The sequence below is a fragment of the Microchirus variegatus genome, assembly GCF_963457635.1.
Source record: "Microchirus variegatus genome assembly, chromosome: 9".
Classification (NCBI taxonomy): Eukaryota; Metazoa; Chordata; class Actinopteri; order Pleuronectiformes; family Soleidae; genus Microchirus; species Microchirus variegatus.
In genome coordinates, this window is record NC_139810.1 from 24,325,562 (window position 1) to 24,347,039 (window position 21,478).

Sequence of the window (21,478 nt, forward strand, 5' to 3'; positions counted from 1 at the left end):
CCACTGGGGACTGCGGAACAGGAAATAGAGATAGATGGATTGGAGGGAATGAGAGAGCAGGAGGAGGACAGAGTGAGACATCAGCAAAGGAAGACAGAGAGACATGAAGGAATGCAGCTACTGCTCCAAGCTCGAGACCCCTTGTTTCGCCAAGTCTGCTCCTCTTTCCCTGAGTCTCCACCACAAGCCTGAGGATTCCTCTGGCTGACTGGCATGTGGGCTTCACCTCCATGAGGAGAAGAGTGATTTCTGCATGTTTGTTTGGTCCCTGATTGATGATCAACAGACTCAGATCTGATCAGTGATTTGGAGGAACTTGCTGAAAAAGGAAAACACTAGCAACAAATAAGAAAAGGAAAAAAAAAAAGATTGGATTTATAGTGCTTTAATGTGAAACACAGACTTATGTCTGATAAATGGATCAACTCTTACATGCAGGTTTCATAACTGTATTGTTAGTGAGTGCTGTGTCCATCATCTGTGATTCAAAATATATACTCAATATGATATATCTATTTATTCATGCATGAATATGGTTCATTCTCTATACACCAATGACAGTTTTACAGTTTTGTATTATATGAATACTACATATCAGTGAGTAGTATTTTGGGGGTTATATTGACAGAAATTGAATTAACAAATGATAACAATGTAGTACAAGTGCCATATAATACTTGCTTTATTATTTCCATAGAATTAAAATAATCCTTTTTTTTTAATAATAAAGTCACAGGCCACTAGTCCCCGCAATTATGACACGCCGTGTTTCTAGGAGGAGCCCGTTGCAGGCAAACCATACGAGGATTACGCGTTACTTGCAGTGGACATTCCACCTCCACCAATGAAGAAGACGAAAGTAAATCACGCAACAGAGGTTGAAGTTGTAGTGCAAATAGCGCTGGGACATGTTGGATTTGGGACATTTTTAGCGTGTATTTATTGTGTTGCTAAAGAAAGCCTACGTCCGCAAAGACAATTAAAAAAATGATGCCAGAAAACGTGTTTGCGATAGATAATGGCAGAAAACAAGAGTAAACATCAGTGTTGCGTTTCCAAGTGGAATCACTGATGAGGTTTACAAACAGACGGTGACGTCACATCTCGTCTGCTGAACAGGTAATTTCACATATTTATCTCAATGTTATTTGTAGTTTGATGCTCGCAATAAGAACACAGGGCAGTGTTTGTGTTGGTATTTCATGGGTATATGCACATTCAATGCACATAACATGAACCACTTCAACTCTGTATGAATGGAAACATTGTGAATTCCTCTAATTTTTTTACCCTGACATAATCACATTAATGATTTTGAAAGCATACATTGTAAGTTACATTGTAAGTTTTTCGACCTAGTCTTGTCGTCCAGGATCTTTGTTTATATGGGGGATCAGACCCTTTAGCAGGTAACACATAGCTACTAAAATGGGGGAGGAGGAGGTGAGTTTGCTTCCCACTTTGTGCTCAGGTGGGTGAGAACACCCCTCCATCTGAACATGAAACACAATGTGTTCAACTGTGGCTATAGCTCTAATTTTTTGAATATCCCTATTGCTGTGATCATATATCAGATATGGAACCATCAGTTGAACATTTACAATTCTTTTGGAAGTCAGCAGAGGCATGACAGGCAGCATATAGCATGTACTTCTTTCTTCAATTTAACTTGACACTGTTGTTGCTACACCTGCAAGTTATGTGGGGCAACACGGATTTGCTGTTTAATAGCAACCCATGAAGAGGAGAAGTACACTATGCCAAGTAGTATTAATCATGGATGTCAAAGCACCAAAAAAAGCAGCAAACTGACAGTCTAAAAATAAGATCGTAACAAGATTTGTTCTGTGGGACTTGGACAGCTTACTCATGATAAAAGAAACATTCCAGACTATTGTGGTTTGGAAATTACAACAGCTGCTGTGATTCTTAGCGGCGGCTCCAGACATTCACACTCTCTGTTCTCTATCAATGCGAAACGAGTTTTAGAGGGAGAACATCATGCTAACCAGCTGGTCCATTCATATACACTTATTAAAACGGGTCAATACAAAGTTTGTGTGCAAAGACTATCAGTGAAATTCCAAGCTACTTCTTAGAACAACAATGAGGTGTCCAGGGCATGGAAGAGCAAGAGCAAAAGCTTGCAATATCAGATCTGCAGCTGCCACAACGATGTCATCAGAGCAGCCTGCATTTTCACACTGAGGCAGAATAAACAAGCCTGTGAGAATACCAAGCTGAAAGGTGCGGGCTAAGAGGAAAACCATGTGGAAGCAGATAACCATCATCTTCAGCAGCTATCAATGTGGCATATTGCAGATCCGTCTAAAAATATAACTTCAAATTTGCCACAGATGTGTGTGTGTGTGAGTGAGTGTTGGTTTGTAAGGAGGGAAAGTAGGGTGGTTTCTGTTTGTACGTGCCCACACAACCTCACCTATAGGGGTTGGGCAAAGACGGTGTAGGGAACTAATGCAGGTCTGTTTGTATAACCTTGTGTCATCAGGCTAAAACCTCTCACTCCACACACGATAACAGCAACCGTCTGACATTAGCTGATGATCTGACTGCAGTGAGGAAAACAACAGCCCATCTATGTGTATGTGTTCAGGCAAGTTTGTCACTTTATACGGATGCAAGTGCTCTCTATACAAACAGATCAAACTGATACAATGCAAAGTTTGTTCTGTTATTGAGCGGGTGGCAACTTAGGCACTCGTATTTTGATTCTGTATTTTGCCGTTCGTAACTTTTGGTGATTTATTTTGTTGTTGTCGTTGATCGTATTATTCTAGCCTCCGTTTGGTCTTCACAAACAGAAACAAGGTAATCAGAGTTCAGTTGACAGACCGCATTCACGCAACAAGCCTCTGGCGGCCTCTGCTGGTCATATTGGCAAGTGCAAGTGTGGAAGCACAAACAAACAAACAGACAGACAAACACACAGCCACCAAAAACAAGACTTCGCTCCCACTCTACGGGGTGAAGTGACAATATAATATTATTTGCATGCTGCATCTTCATCTGAAAACAGGTTCTGTCATGCAATGCCTGAATTGAATGAGGGAGTGTTTGCGTGTATACAGCAGCGCTGCAGAGGCAGGTCAGGGAAAGAAGCATTTATCTCGACAAAGTGCTAAACAAATAATTTTTTTGAGCAGTGGAATTCACTTCTTAAACTTTCTATGGGCAATTATTGGTGTTTACCAACCTGCTTGCAACCATTGCACTAGCACAATGCTATTGCCTCTGTCTGTTTCAACATACATTTTATCACTTCCTGTTCGTAGCGCAGGAATGTCATCCGGCAACGTGTCCGGCTGTTATCCTGAGAAACACAGAGTCAAGTGGAGCTGATGTGTCAATGATAGGCATTGTCTGAATGTTTATGTCAATGGTTTGAATCCCATAGACATTTGGTCATGTTTAAAAGTTACATACTATACCATTAACTCCCTTTGTTATCAAAAGACTGTTCCTGTCACACTAACTCCCCTGCTTCAGAGTTAGTTCTGTTCAGTGGCCAAAGAGCCAAGAGACTAACAATCTACATTCAGGACTCTCTAAGAGGCTGTCATTAAACACAGGGATGCTTTAAAGTAAATGCCACTACCGACAAGTTTATTTGTCATAGTATTGGATTTTTATAAGAAACTACAAAGATTAGCTGACAATTAAGGACCTGAAAACATATTAACTATTTACTTCAATACTTATCAGAATTGTCAATTCATTTAATTGTTAATTGTTGATTAATGTCCTGTTCATTTCATGACCTAAAATACCTTTTTTTTTGCTGTACTCTCCAAGCTCTGCACCTTCCAAATCAGAGGCCTTGGCACAGTGATCTTAACATCTTTTGTTTTAAACTACATTTAACACTTAGAATAAACAGGTTCACAGGAGCAACACAAAAAAAATGTAGGAATAACTGCTGCATCACAGGAGGAAGAGGAAGAAAGCTGTTCCCGGGACTTGGTCCCAGGGTAAACAAGGACAGAGGAAACACTCTAGAAACATTCCAGACACTGGTGCACTTATGTTTCTTGTTTCTGTGTAAGAGTGCATACCGTTGTATGAACCACATATTTCTTTATTTTTCAAACATAATAACTACGGCACCTAGATATACTACATGTTTCCATCCAACTCCTATAGATGTGATCTTTATGGAGGTTTTTTTTTGTTTAGTTTTTTCAGTACATGAGGGTTTTTGTTGCATTTTGTTTTTTAAATTTATTTTAAGTAGCTTTATTTTCCATCTCCCGACTTTCTTCTACCTTACTACTCCCCACGCGCACGCACACACACGCTCACACAGACACACACACACAGACACACACACAGACACACAAAAATCTATCCCGCAACACGTTTACACCTCATAACTACAGTTAGATCTCTCTCTTTGTCCCGCAGCCTAGCAACAAATTTGTGTACTGGATCAAAAAAAAACAATATACCAACATACCAAGCATATGCATGCTGTACATTTAAAAAGACTGTTATCTTCAGAGGAATGACAGAACAGAGGAAAGCCAGTGGTCCTGTCAGGTCTAGACAGTGGGGTCAAAACAGCCATGAGATTACAATCCTACAACAACACTCAGTTTTAAATCCATTCAAACATATCAAGCAGTTTGGCATCTTTGAAAACATCCAATAGTCATGGGGAACAAGACTAAAGTCTGCTTCAACATTTGCAGCTCTGGTGGATGGTGACCTGTATGATTGTCTGTGAATTACTTACATGTCTGGGGATGACTAAGTGAAATGTTATATCATGCAGAACATGAATGAACCAAATAGAAATTAGAATTGGTGATGTCTGATCCAGCCTGGTCTCTGCTTCACCAGAGTTCACCATTGCTTTCATCAGTCTTAATGATCAAATGGATTTACTTTGCTTTTTTTTTTTTTTTTCTAAATTGCTCTGCAGTGGTGGGCTGCTATAAATAATTATTCAAAAAATGTATAATGTAAATGTATTTAAGCAGACAAAGAGAACTTTGTAGCGTACACATGTAAGTATGCAATTATGTAACCAAAACAAGGAAGAGAAAAGCATTCCGCAGCGGTCTCTCGCCAATTCACAAATCAACTGAAGAGTGATAGAAAAAGAGATGAAACAAGAGTGAAGTTTAGTATAATATAGTACAGCATAACTTCTGTGACAGAGCTAAAGCACTTGTCTAGACAGAGATCCCTTTATGAAAGCAATAAAAAGGAGACCTAATTACACTGCAGACTGGGTTAGCTGGAAAAACGCTACAGTTTTCTGTTAGCTCTACTTAATTTTGTTTGAGTTTTTGGAGCTGATGACTAAAGGCCACTGATGTTGATAGATTTTCAATGTAGTGAGTCCCCGGACCCACTGGTGCTGATTTGTATGGGTTTCAAGGAAATCCAAAGGGTCCCCAATAAAATTATTGTTTTTTTGAGAAATTGTATTGTTAAACTCCGGTTTGATGCTGGTAACCCATGCTGAATTTGGGGCTTAATAATATATATATATATAATTAATATTATTCATTGTCTTCTGCTTTATCCTCCACGTGAGGGAAGCTGGCTCATCATCAGGCAAAAGGGAGGGCGATAATGTTATTACTGGGCTGTGCCTGAAGGTGCTAGGAAGCTAATGCTATCTACTTAACTCCACTTTGGCAAAGTCCTCTCTGGACTTTTTCGTATTATCGTAAAGGCTGCATGCGCTGTGAGTGTAGGCAGGGGGATCAGCTGTCAGTGTGTGTGTGTGTATGTGTGTGAGAGAGAGAGAGCAGAGAGACGATACAAAGGTGAAAGATTATGTTTTTAAATCGCGCAAAAAAAAGAATGGCTCTCTTCCACTATACAGTTCCGGCACGTCACGACTCTACTCAGTTTGGTATCATTATCCATTTCTAAAAATCCTCAATGTGGGCGGAGTCATCATAAGACAGAATCGTTCAGTATGTCCTGCATGACCGCCTGGCGGAAGGGGTTGTAATGTGGCTCGCCGTTCACAATAACCGCTTTCAGCAGTGCGGACGCTAAATTCACCAGTATCAGCTCAGGTTGTTTGGAACCTCACCAGAAGTGGTACCAGGTATTGTCTCTAATGGAAAAGCACAAAAAACATAGGGTGCCGAGTCGAGCCGTGCTGGAACTGTGTCGTGAAAAAGTGCCAATAGGCATAAAGATCACCTCTATTACATACACACACACATACACAAATCAAAGGGATCCCTCATAACAGAACCAAGACAGAACTTGGACCATAAAGTTCCAAAAACTTTTATAACTTTTTTTTTTTTTTTATCTTGTGTGCACAATATGTGTACTTTTATGAAAGTGTATGTGTGTACATGCGTTACGCGATGTCAGCTCTGGCGGCTCAGCAGTTAGTCCACCTTGTATCGCGTGTAACGGGCCAAATGAGGTGCGTCAGTTAAAAAAATAAAGTCCAAAAAACACAATTGTCAAGATATCTCCGCAACGAATGCAGTTAGAAGTACAATATCAAGTTTATATTGACCATAAAATTATTACCATTATGTGACATCATAGGATGAGTGACATGTTGCCTATATCTCCATAGGAATATGGATGCACCTTGTATAAAAAATGGCAATGTTGGATGATTACAGTACACACACACACTAACACACACACACACACACACACACACAGAGCATGTCATATCATTTTAAAAATAAATGTTTACGGTGCAATTATCTGCAAGAAATAGGAATAAAGTTGGTATGAAGGAAGAGAGATTTGTTAATGTAGGAAAAGTGAGTTTCAATTTGAACCTGTAGTCAGAAACACAACAAATGGAGACTCAGAGAAAGAGAGACAGAGACAGGAATTATCTGGCAGTCTGCAGGGTATTAATGAGTGGATCTGTGTTTCTATTCAGGCCTGCTTGCAAACCTACAACTGCTGTTGAGTAAACAGTCATTACCCAAGGCCTTCAATTTGGTGCTTTATCACCTCTCCTGGACTGGGCTTAATATCTTTATAATGAAAACCAGATGGAGAGAAAAGTAGTGGAGAAAAAAAAGCAAGGACAGGGGAACTCTGAGGAGGTAATGGGACTGGAGTTATCACCACTCAGTTTCTTTCTCACCCATGGGAGCACCATATGTGTTTGTTTAACTGAGAGGATTTGTGTGCATATGTACTTTTATACAGCACTATGTACCACCATTAGATTTGTTGTTTTAGCAAAGCTCTAATGGCCACAGTATAATTATTTTTCAATCAGTCAATTGGAACATATCCCGTAAATGTATGCAGTTTTTAAATAAAAAAAATAAAATAAAAATCAGTTTTACCTTCTACAGGTTAAAGTATTTAGTCTGACCTACCCTTACACTTGAACAATAGCACCTAATTAATGTCACGGGTAACTACTGTTACATGTCGACCAATATCCGCTGTGGAAAATAGGTCTATTACGCCACGTTCTTCAAGACATCCTCGAGCATTACATACACGTTGTACGAGTTAAACTAATTGACAAGTTTGGATTGAAAAGTTGGTTCGAAATTAACGAACGCCAATGATCACAGAATTTGACAGACATAAAAACAACACAGCTGGTGGTGCCCAGAGACTTACTGTACACAGTACTGCACATCAGCGCAGACTCCAGTTAGTACTTGAGTCGATAGAATGTGCATACGACTATGATTATAGAATCATATGTGCATACTGTATGATTTTATTATGCTTAAAAGACTGCAGAAAATGGACTTATGCTTGTGTCTGTATCCTTTCCAACATGGGGTTATTACAGCAAGTTAAACTGATAGGACAAGACTTTGCTTGAATGTGTTTTTTTTTTTAAACAAGTTTTCAAATGCTAATAAACTAATTTAATCTTGAGCTTATCACGTCTTTGACCTGTGCACACCCTATGCCACTTTGTGACTGTCATAATCACAACGACTAGAGCTGAATCGATTACTAAATTAATCTATTGTTTTAGCTCCTTAAATGTGAATATTTTTATTTGTTTCTTTGCTCCACATAACAAAGAAATCATTAAAACTGAATCATTTTGGTTTGTGGGCAAAGCAAACATTCGAGAACATCGTCATTTCCAGGTTTGACAAACACTGTTTTTTTTTTAAAACATTTTCTGACATTTTATGGACCAAACGATTAATCGAAAGAATAATCGACAGATTACGAAAAATAATCGTTAGTTGCAGCTCTAAACTGGAAACATAATATCACATGAGCGCCAGCTGGATGAGCTGCTGTCCATTTCTACATTTACAAGTGACTAGAAACATCAGAGCATTCAAATGTTCAGTGTTGTAAAAGCCTCATAGTGACAACATGACAGGCTCTCGCAGCATATCCTCAAGCAAAACAAAGTCTCAGATTTCAAGACAGAGAGAGAGCGAGATATCCTCCAAAGGTTTAAAACTTAAGAGCCATTGCCACAAATATTTGATCCTCAGACAAACACAGATGAACACTAATCACAACACCAGTTTATTGGCAGACGGTAGGATGGCGGACATCACCATAAACAAAGATAATGTGATTAGCATGAACGATGTATTATTCCTGGCTGTCTCAAAGTAGATGTCAACGGACTCGCATAATTCAACAACCTTGACAAGACAATCAACATTCAGGTTTCAATAACTTACTTCTTTTGTTTGGGGTTTGAAAACAAGTATTTTGGATACCAGGTGTAAACATGTTCGTGTGGATGGAGCCTGAGGCCTTGTTTTGATTGTACAGATTCTTTGTGTATCTAGATTTTAGTCAGGTAGTTTTAGTTTGTCTGGACAACAAAAACACACATCTGTGACTGTGTCTGAGAGTGAGAGAGTGAGAGAGACGGTGTGTTTGTGTGTGAGTGAGTGAATGAGTGAGTGTTTGTTTGTATGTGTTTGTGCATGTGAGCGAGTGAGTTAGTGAGTGTGTTTGTGTGTTAGCAAGTGTGTGAGTGTGTGTGTGCGTTCTTGTGTTCGTGAGTGTGTGTTTGTGTATTTGTATTTTGTGGGTGGGTGGGTGGGCGTGTCTGTGTGTTAGTGGATGAGAGTGACTTTGAGTGAGTGAGTTTGTGAGTGTGTATGAGCGAGTACATGCGAGTGTGTGAGTGAGTGAGTGAGTGAGTGAGTGAGTGAGTGAGTGAGTGAGTGAGTGAGAGGGCTTGAGAGTTACTGTGTTTGTGTATAATATTGATAGCCTTTTAGCACACAATTCATAATTGTATGAATTAGACACGTTAATTTCTCAGAAAATGCACCCCAAGACAACAGAAGACAAGGAATATTTTTTAAAAAAAAAATGCATATTAAATATTGGAAAAAATATCAGTGTATTTTTTCCTGAATCCTTTAGCTCTGACTCATACTGTTCACTTCTACATGACAACTTGACAAGGCAATTGTTAAGAGAGAAAGATGATACAAGCTTAATTTGTCTTGTACTCGTGTATGAAAGCCACACCACAAATATGGGTAGATTGTCACCAAAGCAATCCATGCAGAACGGTTGGCTATGTCTGGATACGCAAATCTGATTTGATCACTTGCAACAGTCTGGACAGTCTGCCTGAAAGGATCTGATATGAGAAAAATGATCCTGATTTCGCCTGCAGTATGAACGTAGCCAGAGTATATTTCTTCTGTTCAGCCAATTCTTTCTGTATTCATGTAAAGCCCTCTTTGTCTACTTCTCTTCAGTGCCCTGTGTGTCCCTTTGTTTCTGCATTATATAATCTGCCTCCAATACCTTGAAATATGTTGTACAAGTTTCATCATTTACTTTTGTTATTAAAAGGAGCAGTTTTGAACCTGGGAGAGTCAGTGCTGGCAGCTCTTCGCATGCCTTGGCTTTGGCAGTCACTTATATTTCACACTCAAAACACTTTGGAGGTTAAACTGACACGGTGCAAAAAACTCACTAATCATACTGTCAAAGGCAGTTGGTCAGAAGAATAAAATAAGTTAAAATTGTAATTCAAATAGTTATATAAGAGAAAGGACATTCATACAAGCTGAATCCTGTTCTAATAAGCTGATGAGCTAATGAGGAAGATTCAGTAAAACTGGTGCAATGTCCTGTGAGCGACTGTTACGTTACATCCTTGCAGCAGCGGATTGAAATGTTGACCTCTTTTCACTCTTGGCATCTCTTGCTGTTTATTATTTGCAGTCAGTCCCATAACAGCTACAGGTTTGTCTGTTTTACTCTTCAAAGCAGATAAACATAGTAATAGTCACTAGCAGAGCTGCAGCGTTAAATGGGAACCGTATGTGCATTCTTTGGAAAAAGAAATGAGGGCTCAAATGAGAGGTGTAAAAATTTCTCTAATTGTATTTTCCTCTTGGAAGTGTTTCATGTACCCAAAGCAGATTCATTAGATCCAAAGAGAATGGCTAAGCTGCTGGAAAAAAGGGAAGGACCCTTTTAACCTTTATCTAACCAGTAAGGTCCAATTGAGATTGAAATCTGTTTTCGAGGAAGACCTGGCCAAGACAGGACACAGAAAAGGGGAGTCTGAATTTAAAAAGAACTACAATCAATCACATTCCAATAATTGAGGCTTCATATCCAGGCAAGTTAAAAACAGCCTCTTGTGCAGTCTACTTCTACTTCCTTCATTTAAAAATGTTCAATTAAATTGATTAAGTAAATTTCAAGTCCCCCTGTAATGTATTCCATGCCGCAGGTGCAGAGTACATAAAAGCATGTTTTCCAACAGGAATTTGGGACCAAAAGCAAAAACAAAAATAAGAACACAGAGACTGACGTCCAGTACTTTTCTACATGCATGGCAGCAGGCCCAGAGCTGTCTAATATATAAAGGTGTGCCAATGTGAGAATCTAAAGAACAGAAGGCTTATAAAAGTCTGTGCCCAATAAACAGGCTTTACTGACGTAGCTTCTCATCAAATTGTCTCCATACAATGTGATTAGCACACATGTGGGGAATCCTACCTTAATAAGTATAGGAGCAGTGCTACTCTTCCACAATATTCCCACCACAGGGCCTGAGAAACATGTGTGCACATAATAGTCTGCTTATTCCCAATTCAGGTCAACTTTTGTCAAAGGTTCCCATAATTAGTATATTATTAGCAACTACTTGTTGAAATGAGAGAAGCAGAAGAAATAAATGAGTAATAAAGCAAACTGCAAGAAACAGCCTTATAGGAAATAATCTTATTTATGAACTACATATCCCATAGGCACATTCAGCTAGATTATATGACTACATGGATATATGACAAGGTGGAAAAATATATGGGGAAATGGGCCAAATAAAAACAAAATTGTGTGTAGGTGCATGTGAAGTTGTCAAAAGTTGCTCTTTTCTTAGAAAGCTCACCCTTCTTGCCAAACCCAGCGCAATATAGCACTTCTCGCCAGCATCAACGATCTCCACTTCATAATAGTGACAGCGGGTGGTCAGTGGCTGACGGGCCTGGGCCAAACCCACGTCCATGATGCTCTTTCCTTTGCCAACGTACTCCAAGAGCTGAGAAAGGCAATAAACAGAGGGAGTCAGAGGTTATGATGCAATACACACAAAGAAAAACAACTGATTCAACACAAATATGTTAGACAAAATATTAATGGAGATCAGTATCAAATGCTGTTGGTTAAGAGTCCGTTAATAAAAAAAAAAATAAAAAAAAAACCTGGAGTATCTCAAACAAAGTCACTGTCATATTACCTTTCACATCATGTGTCACAAGCCATTAGGGGGAATGAACAAGAAGTGAAGGTTTATAAGTAGTCCTGCTGGAATTTTAGACTTAATTTGACAATTCATTTTTCACATTTTGTGGTTAAAAAACAATCCATGGCACTAAATATTTCCCTAGCTCTAACTTTTTTTTTTTTTTTTTTTAATTAGAGCAAAATTTTCTAAATCTGAACAGGCACCTGCACCTCTGGCAGCAAGTTGAAGCAAAAACAAATGTGTGCTGCGATGCCGTCATTATCATTTAGCTTAAAACAACACTGTGCAACACCATGAACACTGGGGGTTTAAATGATCCGGGTTGAAACGGATCATTTAAAACAAAATCTGTACCGTTCAGTACACACGTCACGGTTTGGGGCACGTGTGTCCCGTTCATTACATCCATGCCAACTAAAAAAAAAGTAGGGTAGTGAGATGTAAAACGGATTAAGTATAACTGGGCCTCACGCCTTGCGCCAGTAACCCAGTGAAGTTTTTTCTCTTTTTTTTTTACATTTGGTACAAGGTGGAGGCGTGAAGTGTTGAGTGCTGAGAGTCAGTTGTAGAAATGGCGAGAAAAGACACAGGAGGAGGGCCGGCGATAGAGGATGTGGCAGCAGCATTGTTTCGTTATCCTGTGTGGGAGCATTTCTGATTTAAAGCGGAACTAGACCGGAAGTTCCAATTAACGCTGTTTTTTTGGTGTGTTTATGCGCCATTACCTCGTTTATGAAGCCCTGAAGGTTCGAAACAAACAGTTCAGCCACTGCTGAGAACGCTGTGTTGTATAGTAATCTCAGGCTCAGCGAGATCTCTGAAAAAACCTGTTCTGGTTACGAAAACATAATTTCTCTTAAACAGCGGATCCTCCTGCTCCGGGCACTAGTCCGGGCACATCTGGTTGCATACATTGTACCGCAGAAGAAGAAGAACGTCCATTGTGGAGGTGTCTCACTTGCGACAGTGTCTTCTGACTCTGGGTCAAAGGCGTAAAAGGGACTGCGGCGGGGAGTTGTGATAAAGTCATTTTTAAACGTTGTCAAAACAATGCTCATTTACAGCAACTAGGAGGTTTTTGACCATAAAAACAAGTTAATGTATGTAAGTAGACCTCCATAACTAACATATATGTGCCATAGGACCACTCTGACCGCTTTAATATTACCCATGATGACGGTGGTATAAATAGTGGTGGATAAAACGGCAACTGTCTGCAAGTACTGTGCAACACATGTTGCTTACGGTAGCGGCAACACTTCAAATATATGTTCATTCTACAGAGAAATCACCCTAGTGTGACAATTGCCAGCACAAAGAGGAGAGAGATGACATTCTTTTAAGATTTGACAGAACAGTTTTCATTCTTACCTAGAAAGGCAAAGCAGTTGTTAACCTGCCGAATAAATGAAAAGCATGTTTAAATGCAGCAATGTCTCCCATTTTGCTGTGAAAAAAATCTCACATCACTTTGATTTTAGATTGTTACAATGATGTGTCTAATCAAGCTGCCTCTTTCTTTCAGTTTCTGCATGATTGCATGACATAAAAAAAAAAAAAAAAAAAAACAGCGGCAGTGAAAATGCAGGTCTTTGTAAGGTGGAAAGACTAGACAGAGACAAAAGAGGTCACAGCAGATCAAGCTTGGGCAGGATCCGAAGAGGTGAGCGACTTAGCCATGCAACTTGCTTTTGCAAGTGTGCCCTAAGTGAGTGGGCACTATGATAGATTGACACTTCCAAATCCAGTCAACACTCACTGAACCGCCCATGGTGACTATTCTGCAAGTATGAACAACCCACTTAGGACGCCGTGTATGCTACCTGATGATAATGTAATTACTTTCTCTTCTATTTTCATCTTAAGCATCTAAACAGGTGTAGATGGGTGGGTACAGGTGAGTGGGCAGCTAGGCAACCACAAAGCCTTTAGGCTGAACAATGTTTCCATGCCATGTAAGTCTATGTGTGCGAATGTGTGAGCATGTGCACAATGAAGAATACGCCCCCGCCTTGAAAGGCTAGGATGACAGACAAGGTGGGGGTGGACAAAATTACTTCTGTTATTAAGCCTTTGTGTTTGTGTGCGAGTGTGGCTGTAACAAAGTCTGGGTGTGCTAAGTTTCACTAGCCAGATACCTGAAGGACACACCTGGTGGGAATAGCTATTCAACATCTGCGTGTCAAGTTATTGCCATTTTCCTTTTTTTGTTATTCTCGGTTGCCTAGCGAGCCATCAAACTGACAATTAGAAGAAGTTAATGTGGTGAAAAACTTTCATTTGAGGCGTTAATCTTGACGATACATCAAACTGAAAAGCATTTTTTTGTGGCTGCATATTGAATCAATTCCGGTAACCTCACTGAAAAATAGCCCCAACACTTACGTTTAAAAGACTCACTTTTACTGCAGCAGCTTTGTGACAATAATGAGCTGAGCTATGTTTTTAGATTGTATTAAACAAGGTTACATTAAATTGGTTAATAATTGTACAACAAAACTGAAATCTCAACATTCCTGGCTGTGTCCAACAGCTGACTTGTCATTGCTGCAGATAAAATAATGACGACAAGAAAAAGAAATGCAATTAAAAACAGTGGAACAACTTGAAACTGTGGCAAGAACGTGCGTTTGCCGCTCCCGCCCAAGTGCATGTGCACCTTGCATGTGATAACGTGGGCGATTAAAAACATTAATCTGGTCTAATGATGAAAACTGCCGCAGGGTTCTTTGATGGAGACAAACCGTTCATCTGACTGTTCATTATGATGTTCGTTCTACCTGGAGCCTTTCATGAACTTAATTTGTCTGACGTCAGAGCAGACAGACACCATGAGATGATTCCACCATATCTACAGCAACTCATAGAGAGTCTTTGATAGAACAGGACTTAAACACGCATGCCTGTGGCGACAATTACATAATTCCATCAGCATGTAGATGTCAGTCTGGTTGCATTAAGCGGCACAAATTTCAACAGAAACGAAAAGGCTGTGAGTAATGTGAAATTTGGGTGGTGTCATAGCCACCGATTTCAAGAGCAACAACCTGCAATTGTAGGTTTTTCATCACAAAGCAGAGTGCCAGCGTTACTGTTATAGTAGCTCATTAAAAGGAGAAATTGCTACACATTTTTCATTGCAATGCAAACACAGAGCTTTCAGCTGTCTGAATAGCTGCCACTGTTTCAAACGGTACTGTTAATTGTCTCCTAAACCACCTGCACCTTCATGTCTGGAGAAAAAGTTTCCCTTTTATAAGAGTAAAGAGTTTCAGTTTGATGTACACTCAGTCACACCTTTTTTTTCTTGCTTCTTGCTGCTGAGTAATGGAAGATGAGAGAGAGACACAAGAGGGTAGAAAAGGAGACGTAGCCTTGAGCGAAACATGTCTCACTGCGAGAGCCGACGATGACTCTCTTTCCTCTCTTTCTCCTCTGCATTCTTGCTCCTGTAATTCTGAGTGAGGGAGAATGGTGATGGTGGTGTGCAAGGCCATGTTTTGTTGAGCTGCTGCCTGGGAAACAGATGTAACACCCAAAGAGTGGTCCTGCCAGCTTCCTGTCACACCTAAGGGAAGTACTTAAAGAAAGGTAAAAACTGAAATAAAAGGACCTCTACTTTAGATATCTTGCAATATTTAGTTTTTGTTTTCAACACTGTCTGTGCTAATGATGCAGCCTTTGAACTGCATCATTAACGGAGTGTTGAAGGGTTTCAGCATTCGATGAAAGGTATACTATTACCTCCCAGCGTAAAATACTCTCCCAGCATCTTCTAGTACTTTTTTTCCACTGTCTGTTCACTTGTGGTCCTCATAAAAGTATTTTATAGTATTCACTTTTATTTCATCTCCTGGCCTTATACCTTTTTTTCTTCACCATTACATCTTAACTCAATAAATCATTACAACTTTTTGTGCTCAAAAGCTTAAATATGGACATAAAACTGTGACAGATCTGGGCCAAACGTGCCACTTTAATTTGGAAAATATATGAGTGGGTCTTTGCCTTGGAACACAAGTTGTGATTTTTTTTGCTGCAATTTATCTCTTACTTGGGCTCGATGCCATATAGTAGCTAAATCTGTCAATCCGGCGCTGTTTTATGCACAGAACCAAAATTAATAATCTTAATAGTCTGAAAATCACCATAATATCATTGCAGCAGCTATTAGTACAGCTACCCAGTCATCACTGCTTTTAGAGAGTGTGTTTTAATGTTGGCATGCATCCAATTAGGCTGAACACTATTGGATTTACCTTTAAGAAACATGCCATGACTTTTGTACATATGTACAACTGACCCATCTACCCAAACTCATCAATTTAGAGCACACGGAGAGAGACCCAAGACAACAGGACTTTGCATATTCTAGAACAGATAAAATCAGTGATGTACGTTTAGATGCAGAAAAAGCCTGCTTATTTTTGTATAAGGTTATGGGAAAATTCAACTTTCAAGATGTAAATGCATATGGATGCAGATTGGAGTAAAAATCTGTGACACTATTGTCAGTTAGAGACCCCCAGTCAGAGATGTTCAGTTAAGCCATCCTGAGGATGGACTATGTTCATACAACTCAGGAATGTGGCCAAATGTGTCCTCAAAACCATCTCCAAATGTGTTTTTTGTGATCGTATCTGAGGATGCATTAGGTGCTGTTCAGACTTGTACTTAGCCAGATCTGGCTGTGATCGGAACACTGAGGAGAGATCTTAATACCAGGTCTGCACAGGGTCTTTGTGAACACTTTTGTGTAATTTCAAAAAAACTTACTGATTATTAAGCTTCAAAAATGTTATTTTTCAAAGATGTAAGGAGTCATGTAATATTACGATCACCTTCAGAGGGTGGCACATTGCCTCAGAACTAAATATAAATCAATGATATGACAATAATAAACAACCTGCAATTACCAACGTGAGGTGTAGTTCAGGAAGGAAATATTTACTCTATCACCCCATGAAGAGCCGCTTCTCATTGTTGCATGCTTGTGCATGTGCGAATCGGTTTGACCTCCTCGCATAACCTCAACCAAGTGTTGATTGCTAATGTCTCTGTTGACAAAAAAAAGAAAAGAATGTGAAAGAAAGTGTTGTCAAATCAGAACACTCAGTCCGTGCACACACAACTAGTTCACACAGACCACCATGGAAAATGGAAAACACAGACCCCAACAGACCTTTGGGTACAAATCGACGTAGAAAGCTAATCCACACCAAAGCCACGTCTAATGCTTTGAGTCAGGTTTTCATTTTGGACGTCTCTTTGTTCTTAGTACAGCTTCCCCCAGGGTAACGGTTGTCCAGTCTCTAGTCCAGTCATCACCACAGAATGTAACTCCCACCCACCATACCACAGCCGGTATGGCAGGAGACATACGATGGCCATTGTCTGCTGTCCTCCAGACGTTGTCAATTAGAAACTGTTAAATATTGGGTTCAAAAAAGAGAATCTTGAACATTGAAAGCTTTCATGGATCTGTGAAGTGCACTGTCAGTTATTTAAGTTTCTCCAGTCTCCACATAGGATTTCTGAATGCCAACCAGAATGGCCATTGCATTCTTGGTCACCTCTCTTGTCAGGGCCCTTCTGCTCTGAATGCTTAGTCCTAGGAAGAGTTCTGGTCTGCAAGTCTTCTATTTAAGCATTACAGAGGCCAGTGTGGATCACAGGAACCTTTATTGGAATTTGAGACGGTGAAATATAATATTATATAAAACTGAAGGAAAATCAGAAAAAAGTTTAAGGGTCTGAATGCTCTTTGCAGGTTTAAATATCAATCGTCCTGAGAGATTTCCATTGAAACCTGTGAGAACAGTGAACCACATTATTGGCCTTCACTGACACCTCATCACTCACGGGCCAAGCATAGTTTTTCATCACCTTTTAATACATTCCATGTATTATGACCATTACCACCGCTTAGAAAATGTTGCCCAGATTAATCTTGGGTAGAGGTGAGAGAACAAATTCAGCTACACTTTATGGTTCCAAAGAACTGCATCTTAGTGTTGTTGAGGTATATGTTTTCGACAGAGTTTGTCTGTCTGTTAGCAACATAACTTGAAAAGTCACTAACGGATTTGGATGAAATTCAGGAAATGTCCGCAATGGGACTAGGAACAAGTGATTAAATGTTGGGTGTGATACGTGTGTGGGGGGGGGGCTGAGATGCCTTGGTGGAGGTCTGCGCTCTCCGACTGCTTTTTTGAAGAAAGAGTGTTTGCGAACAAAATGTGCTGTCAAACGACATTAATAACTGGATTCAACAAGAAAGTCTTCGAAATATAACCACACGTGTTTACCAACAGACACATTGAAAGAGCAGCTTAAGGTGTAGTTTCTCACCTCTGAGGATGTCCAAAGTTAGGATGAGATAGCATTAACAGTATCTGTCAATCATCACAAAGCTTGGAAAAAATAGACAGGACAATAACAAATAGTGCTAGTATAGGTCATACAGTCCACGTGGAATAAAATCATTTTCTGAAAATAATCACAAAGTATCCCCAATTGTGGCTGCAAGGTATAATTCTCCTGCTCTCTTCCAGCTACATTAATAACATAACTGCCTTCAGTGAAAACTTTGTATATTCCCAAAGACACACACATGCAATTCTCCACCTCCAGAGAAATTGCACTTACCACAAGCTGTGTGCAACAAAGCTGAAAACAAATGAGTTGCATCAGTGAAAGCCTCAAAGAGTGTTTATAAAACTATCAAAACCCAGTGAAACACTGAATTGGAATCTTAGGGAAGGAGAGTGGAGGAGACTGAAAAATGAAAAGAACAATACATAAGTGAATAACAGTAGAGCAGTGTCATCTTCTGGTGACAAATACCAACAGCTACAGTGCAGATGATAATAAAGAAGGGCTTCTGAATTGAAAATGTACTTAAATTGATGTTTTGCAGGATTGCACCCGACCAAAGACTATGCTATGCCGTCGGCAAAACAGAGACAGACGTATCTTCTCAAACATATTCGGCCATGTCTGGGCTATAGTACTAACAAAGAGACCACTATAACTGTGATAGATCTACTTGGGCTACAAGCCTCCGAAAACAGGGAAGATTGTTGAGATTGAATATAATGTTAAGGAAGTCGTAAAAAAAAGACTTCAATAACACATTTAGCAAAGCAATCACACTTCACCACAATCACCACTTTGTATGAATGATAGCATTGCACAACTGCAGACTCCCAATTAGCTGAAGAGACAGGCAAAACAATATCATTGAAGTGAAGTTATGTATGCAGCCTTCTGTTACACAGAAAGTGAATAAACAAGAACTAAAATGTTAAGTAATCGCAAACCCTGTCCACTTGATATTATTTACTTGTATTGACCCAAAAGAATGAAGCCAAACCGTCTGAAAAGCATAAATGTTTGTCCACATTAACTATGATAAAAGAGATTTCACTCATTTCGTTGGACACACCACATCGCAAGGTCCAGCCCTTTAAATCTGTCCACAATTGACTGACTGCAACACCACTGACTGACAGGCCATGTGTTGGACTCTTACCATTGGCTGATGCCTTATGTCATCAGAAAGTATGACTCATTTCTGCTGGCCACTTTGATACACTCAATATCAGGAGTTTCTTGAGTTCTGTCCATATGAATGTAATCTGAATGTATGAATGAATGTAAACTTGTCTGCTTTTATTTTTAGATAAGTTCAAGTGCTCTTCTATACCTTAATGTAAGCAAAAGTGTGTCTTGAGCTGAAGTGGTGATATCAAAGGGTGAACCAAGATGCTGATCTACAAATCAGAAACAAAATCAATTGTCATCTTTTTCTTTTAACTCTCTGTCAACTATAAATCAAATTTCACATTGGTCTTCTTGTGAAACAGAGGTCTACTCCTTCTCAGTCAGCGTCCGCTTGAGCCATCTCACCCTCCTCAGAGTGATATATTTCTCGATTCCTCTTTTCTCACGATGTTTAGGTCAGAGAGCTGGAGCCAACCATGGAAGTGCCACTAGTAAACCCTTAGAGGTTGCAAACACAGCAACTACTGTAAATGAGACAGTTGTGAACTTTCATCCTAGTGTCATTTTAAAATTCATGGCTATTGTTCCCAAAGGAAGGAAGGAAGCAGGCAGCTTTCAGGGGTGTTGGTTGCAGCTAGTTCTGGCAGCTGCTATAGATAAGTCCAATAAGAGAGCAATGATGATTAGTGAAAGCTTGCAACTGAAACTTGAAACTGAGGCAGAAGAGGAGAGGCAGCAATGTCATAAAGTGAAAAAAAAAAACAGTTTTAATCTCTGCATGGAGAGAAGTGGTTGAAAGAAGGGGAGGGAGAGAACGCTAGATGTGGGCTGTGAAGGAGTGCCACTATACTTAAAAACTGATAACTGCAGACTCGAGAGGTTGTCCACTTGTCGACTCACTAATCTGCAGCTGAGGGGATTAACTTGGTGGGCACAGCAACTGCTGCGACAACAAGGGGGCACGGGATTGGAGACCTGTTTTCATACCGACACGCACGTACACAATGGAAAGCCAGCCAAATGTGTCCTCTCTAAAGAAAAACAACAGCGCAATAGCATGAGAGTGAAAAGGATCATAATTCATGTGGATTACTATGGAACATGTTTTGTTTGCTGAAGACAAATAAATCCCTCAATGCAAACGTGATCTTACAGCACTGAAAAAGTCAGACTATTGGAGAAAGAACAATATATTTATTGGAGTTAAACAAAAGCCTTGCTCTTGAAAACGGATTAATCAACCCATTTGTCAGAGTAGCACAGGGGGAAAAGCTGCTGCTTTATTTGTTGAGGTCAGGTGACCAAAATTATTTTTCTTTACTGATAAAGAGTGAAGAGTGTGTGTGTAGTGTCCTACAAAGAACAGCTGTGCAAACCTGTGTGTGTGTATGTATGTATGAATAGGTGAATAATCACCTCAGGGGTTACACATGGACAAAGACATTCAAGAGGATGACATATTTCTGTATGCATGATTTTGTCTGAAACTCGACTACAATTATTCAATCCTCTCTGAAAATCATCGCACAAGCCCCAAGTGGTGTCTCACAAGTTGCGACTCCTTTCAAAAGGTCCTGACCTCTAATACAAGAACCACTTGTTTTAAAGTTGTTTAGTACTTATTTAACTATCAACCAAAAATTGCATTATGATGTTTCATCTTGGCTGTCATAGAAACTGCTCTCAGAAAGTTAAAGTCAAATAAAAATCTTTGAAGATCACTTTCAGGGAGCATACAGTTTTTCACTCTTGTGGTTCAGATTTCATGTTCGTCTTACTTTCTTATGCTGCACTCGTGTTGCTTTTAGCTTTTAAATCACTTGAGTGCAGCTCTTCATTGTTTCCGTTTGAAAGGAAAGCCGAGTTGTCTGTCAGTAATAGCAGTGAAGAGGTGACAATGCAAGTGAAGATGAATCAAAAATTGCTTCTTGCCAAAAAATCAGCTTGTTCTTTTGCATATATTCAAAGGTACACTGAAAATGACAAATGATTGTGCAGAAATTAAATTAAATTCATGTACACTACCGTTCAAAAGTTTGGGCTCACCTATACAATTTTTCCAAGTTTTCCATTAAAAGTCACACTTTTATTCATCAAAAGAGTTGCAAAATGAATTGAAAATATAGTCAAGACATTGACAAGATTAGAAATAATGATTTTTATTCAAAATAATATGTTTGCCCTTTCGTCAAAGAACCAGCAAAACTGTTTTCAGCTGTGCTAATATCATTGCACAAGAGTTTTCAAGGGTTTTCTAATCATCCAATAGCC

The 21,478-nt window shown here is 39.5% G+C and overlaps 1 protein-coding gene across 1 annotated transcript in view; it reads right to left on the bottom strand.

Annotated features, from left to right (window-relative positions):
* spryd3 (SPRY domain containing 3) overlaps positions 1-21,478 on the bottom strand; it is a gene marked incomplete at both ends in the record, with an annotated part of 46,458 nt that overhangs the window by 13,268 nt on the left and 11,712 nt on the right. Inside the window, one exon of the mRNA XM_083894926.1 lies at positions 11,345-11,494. Coding sequence (XP_083751052.1) covers positions 11,345-11,494 — 150 coding nt within the window. The remainder of the gene's footprint in view (positions 1-11,344; positions 11,495-21,478) is intronic.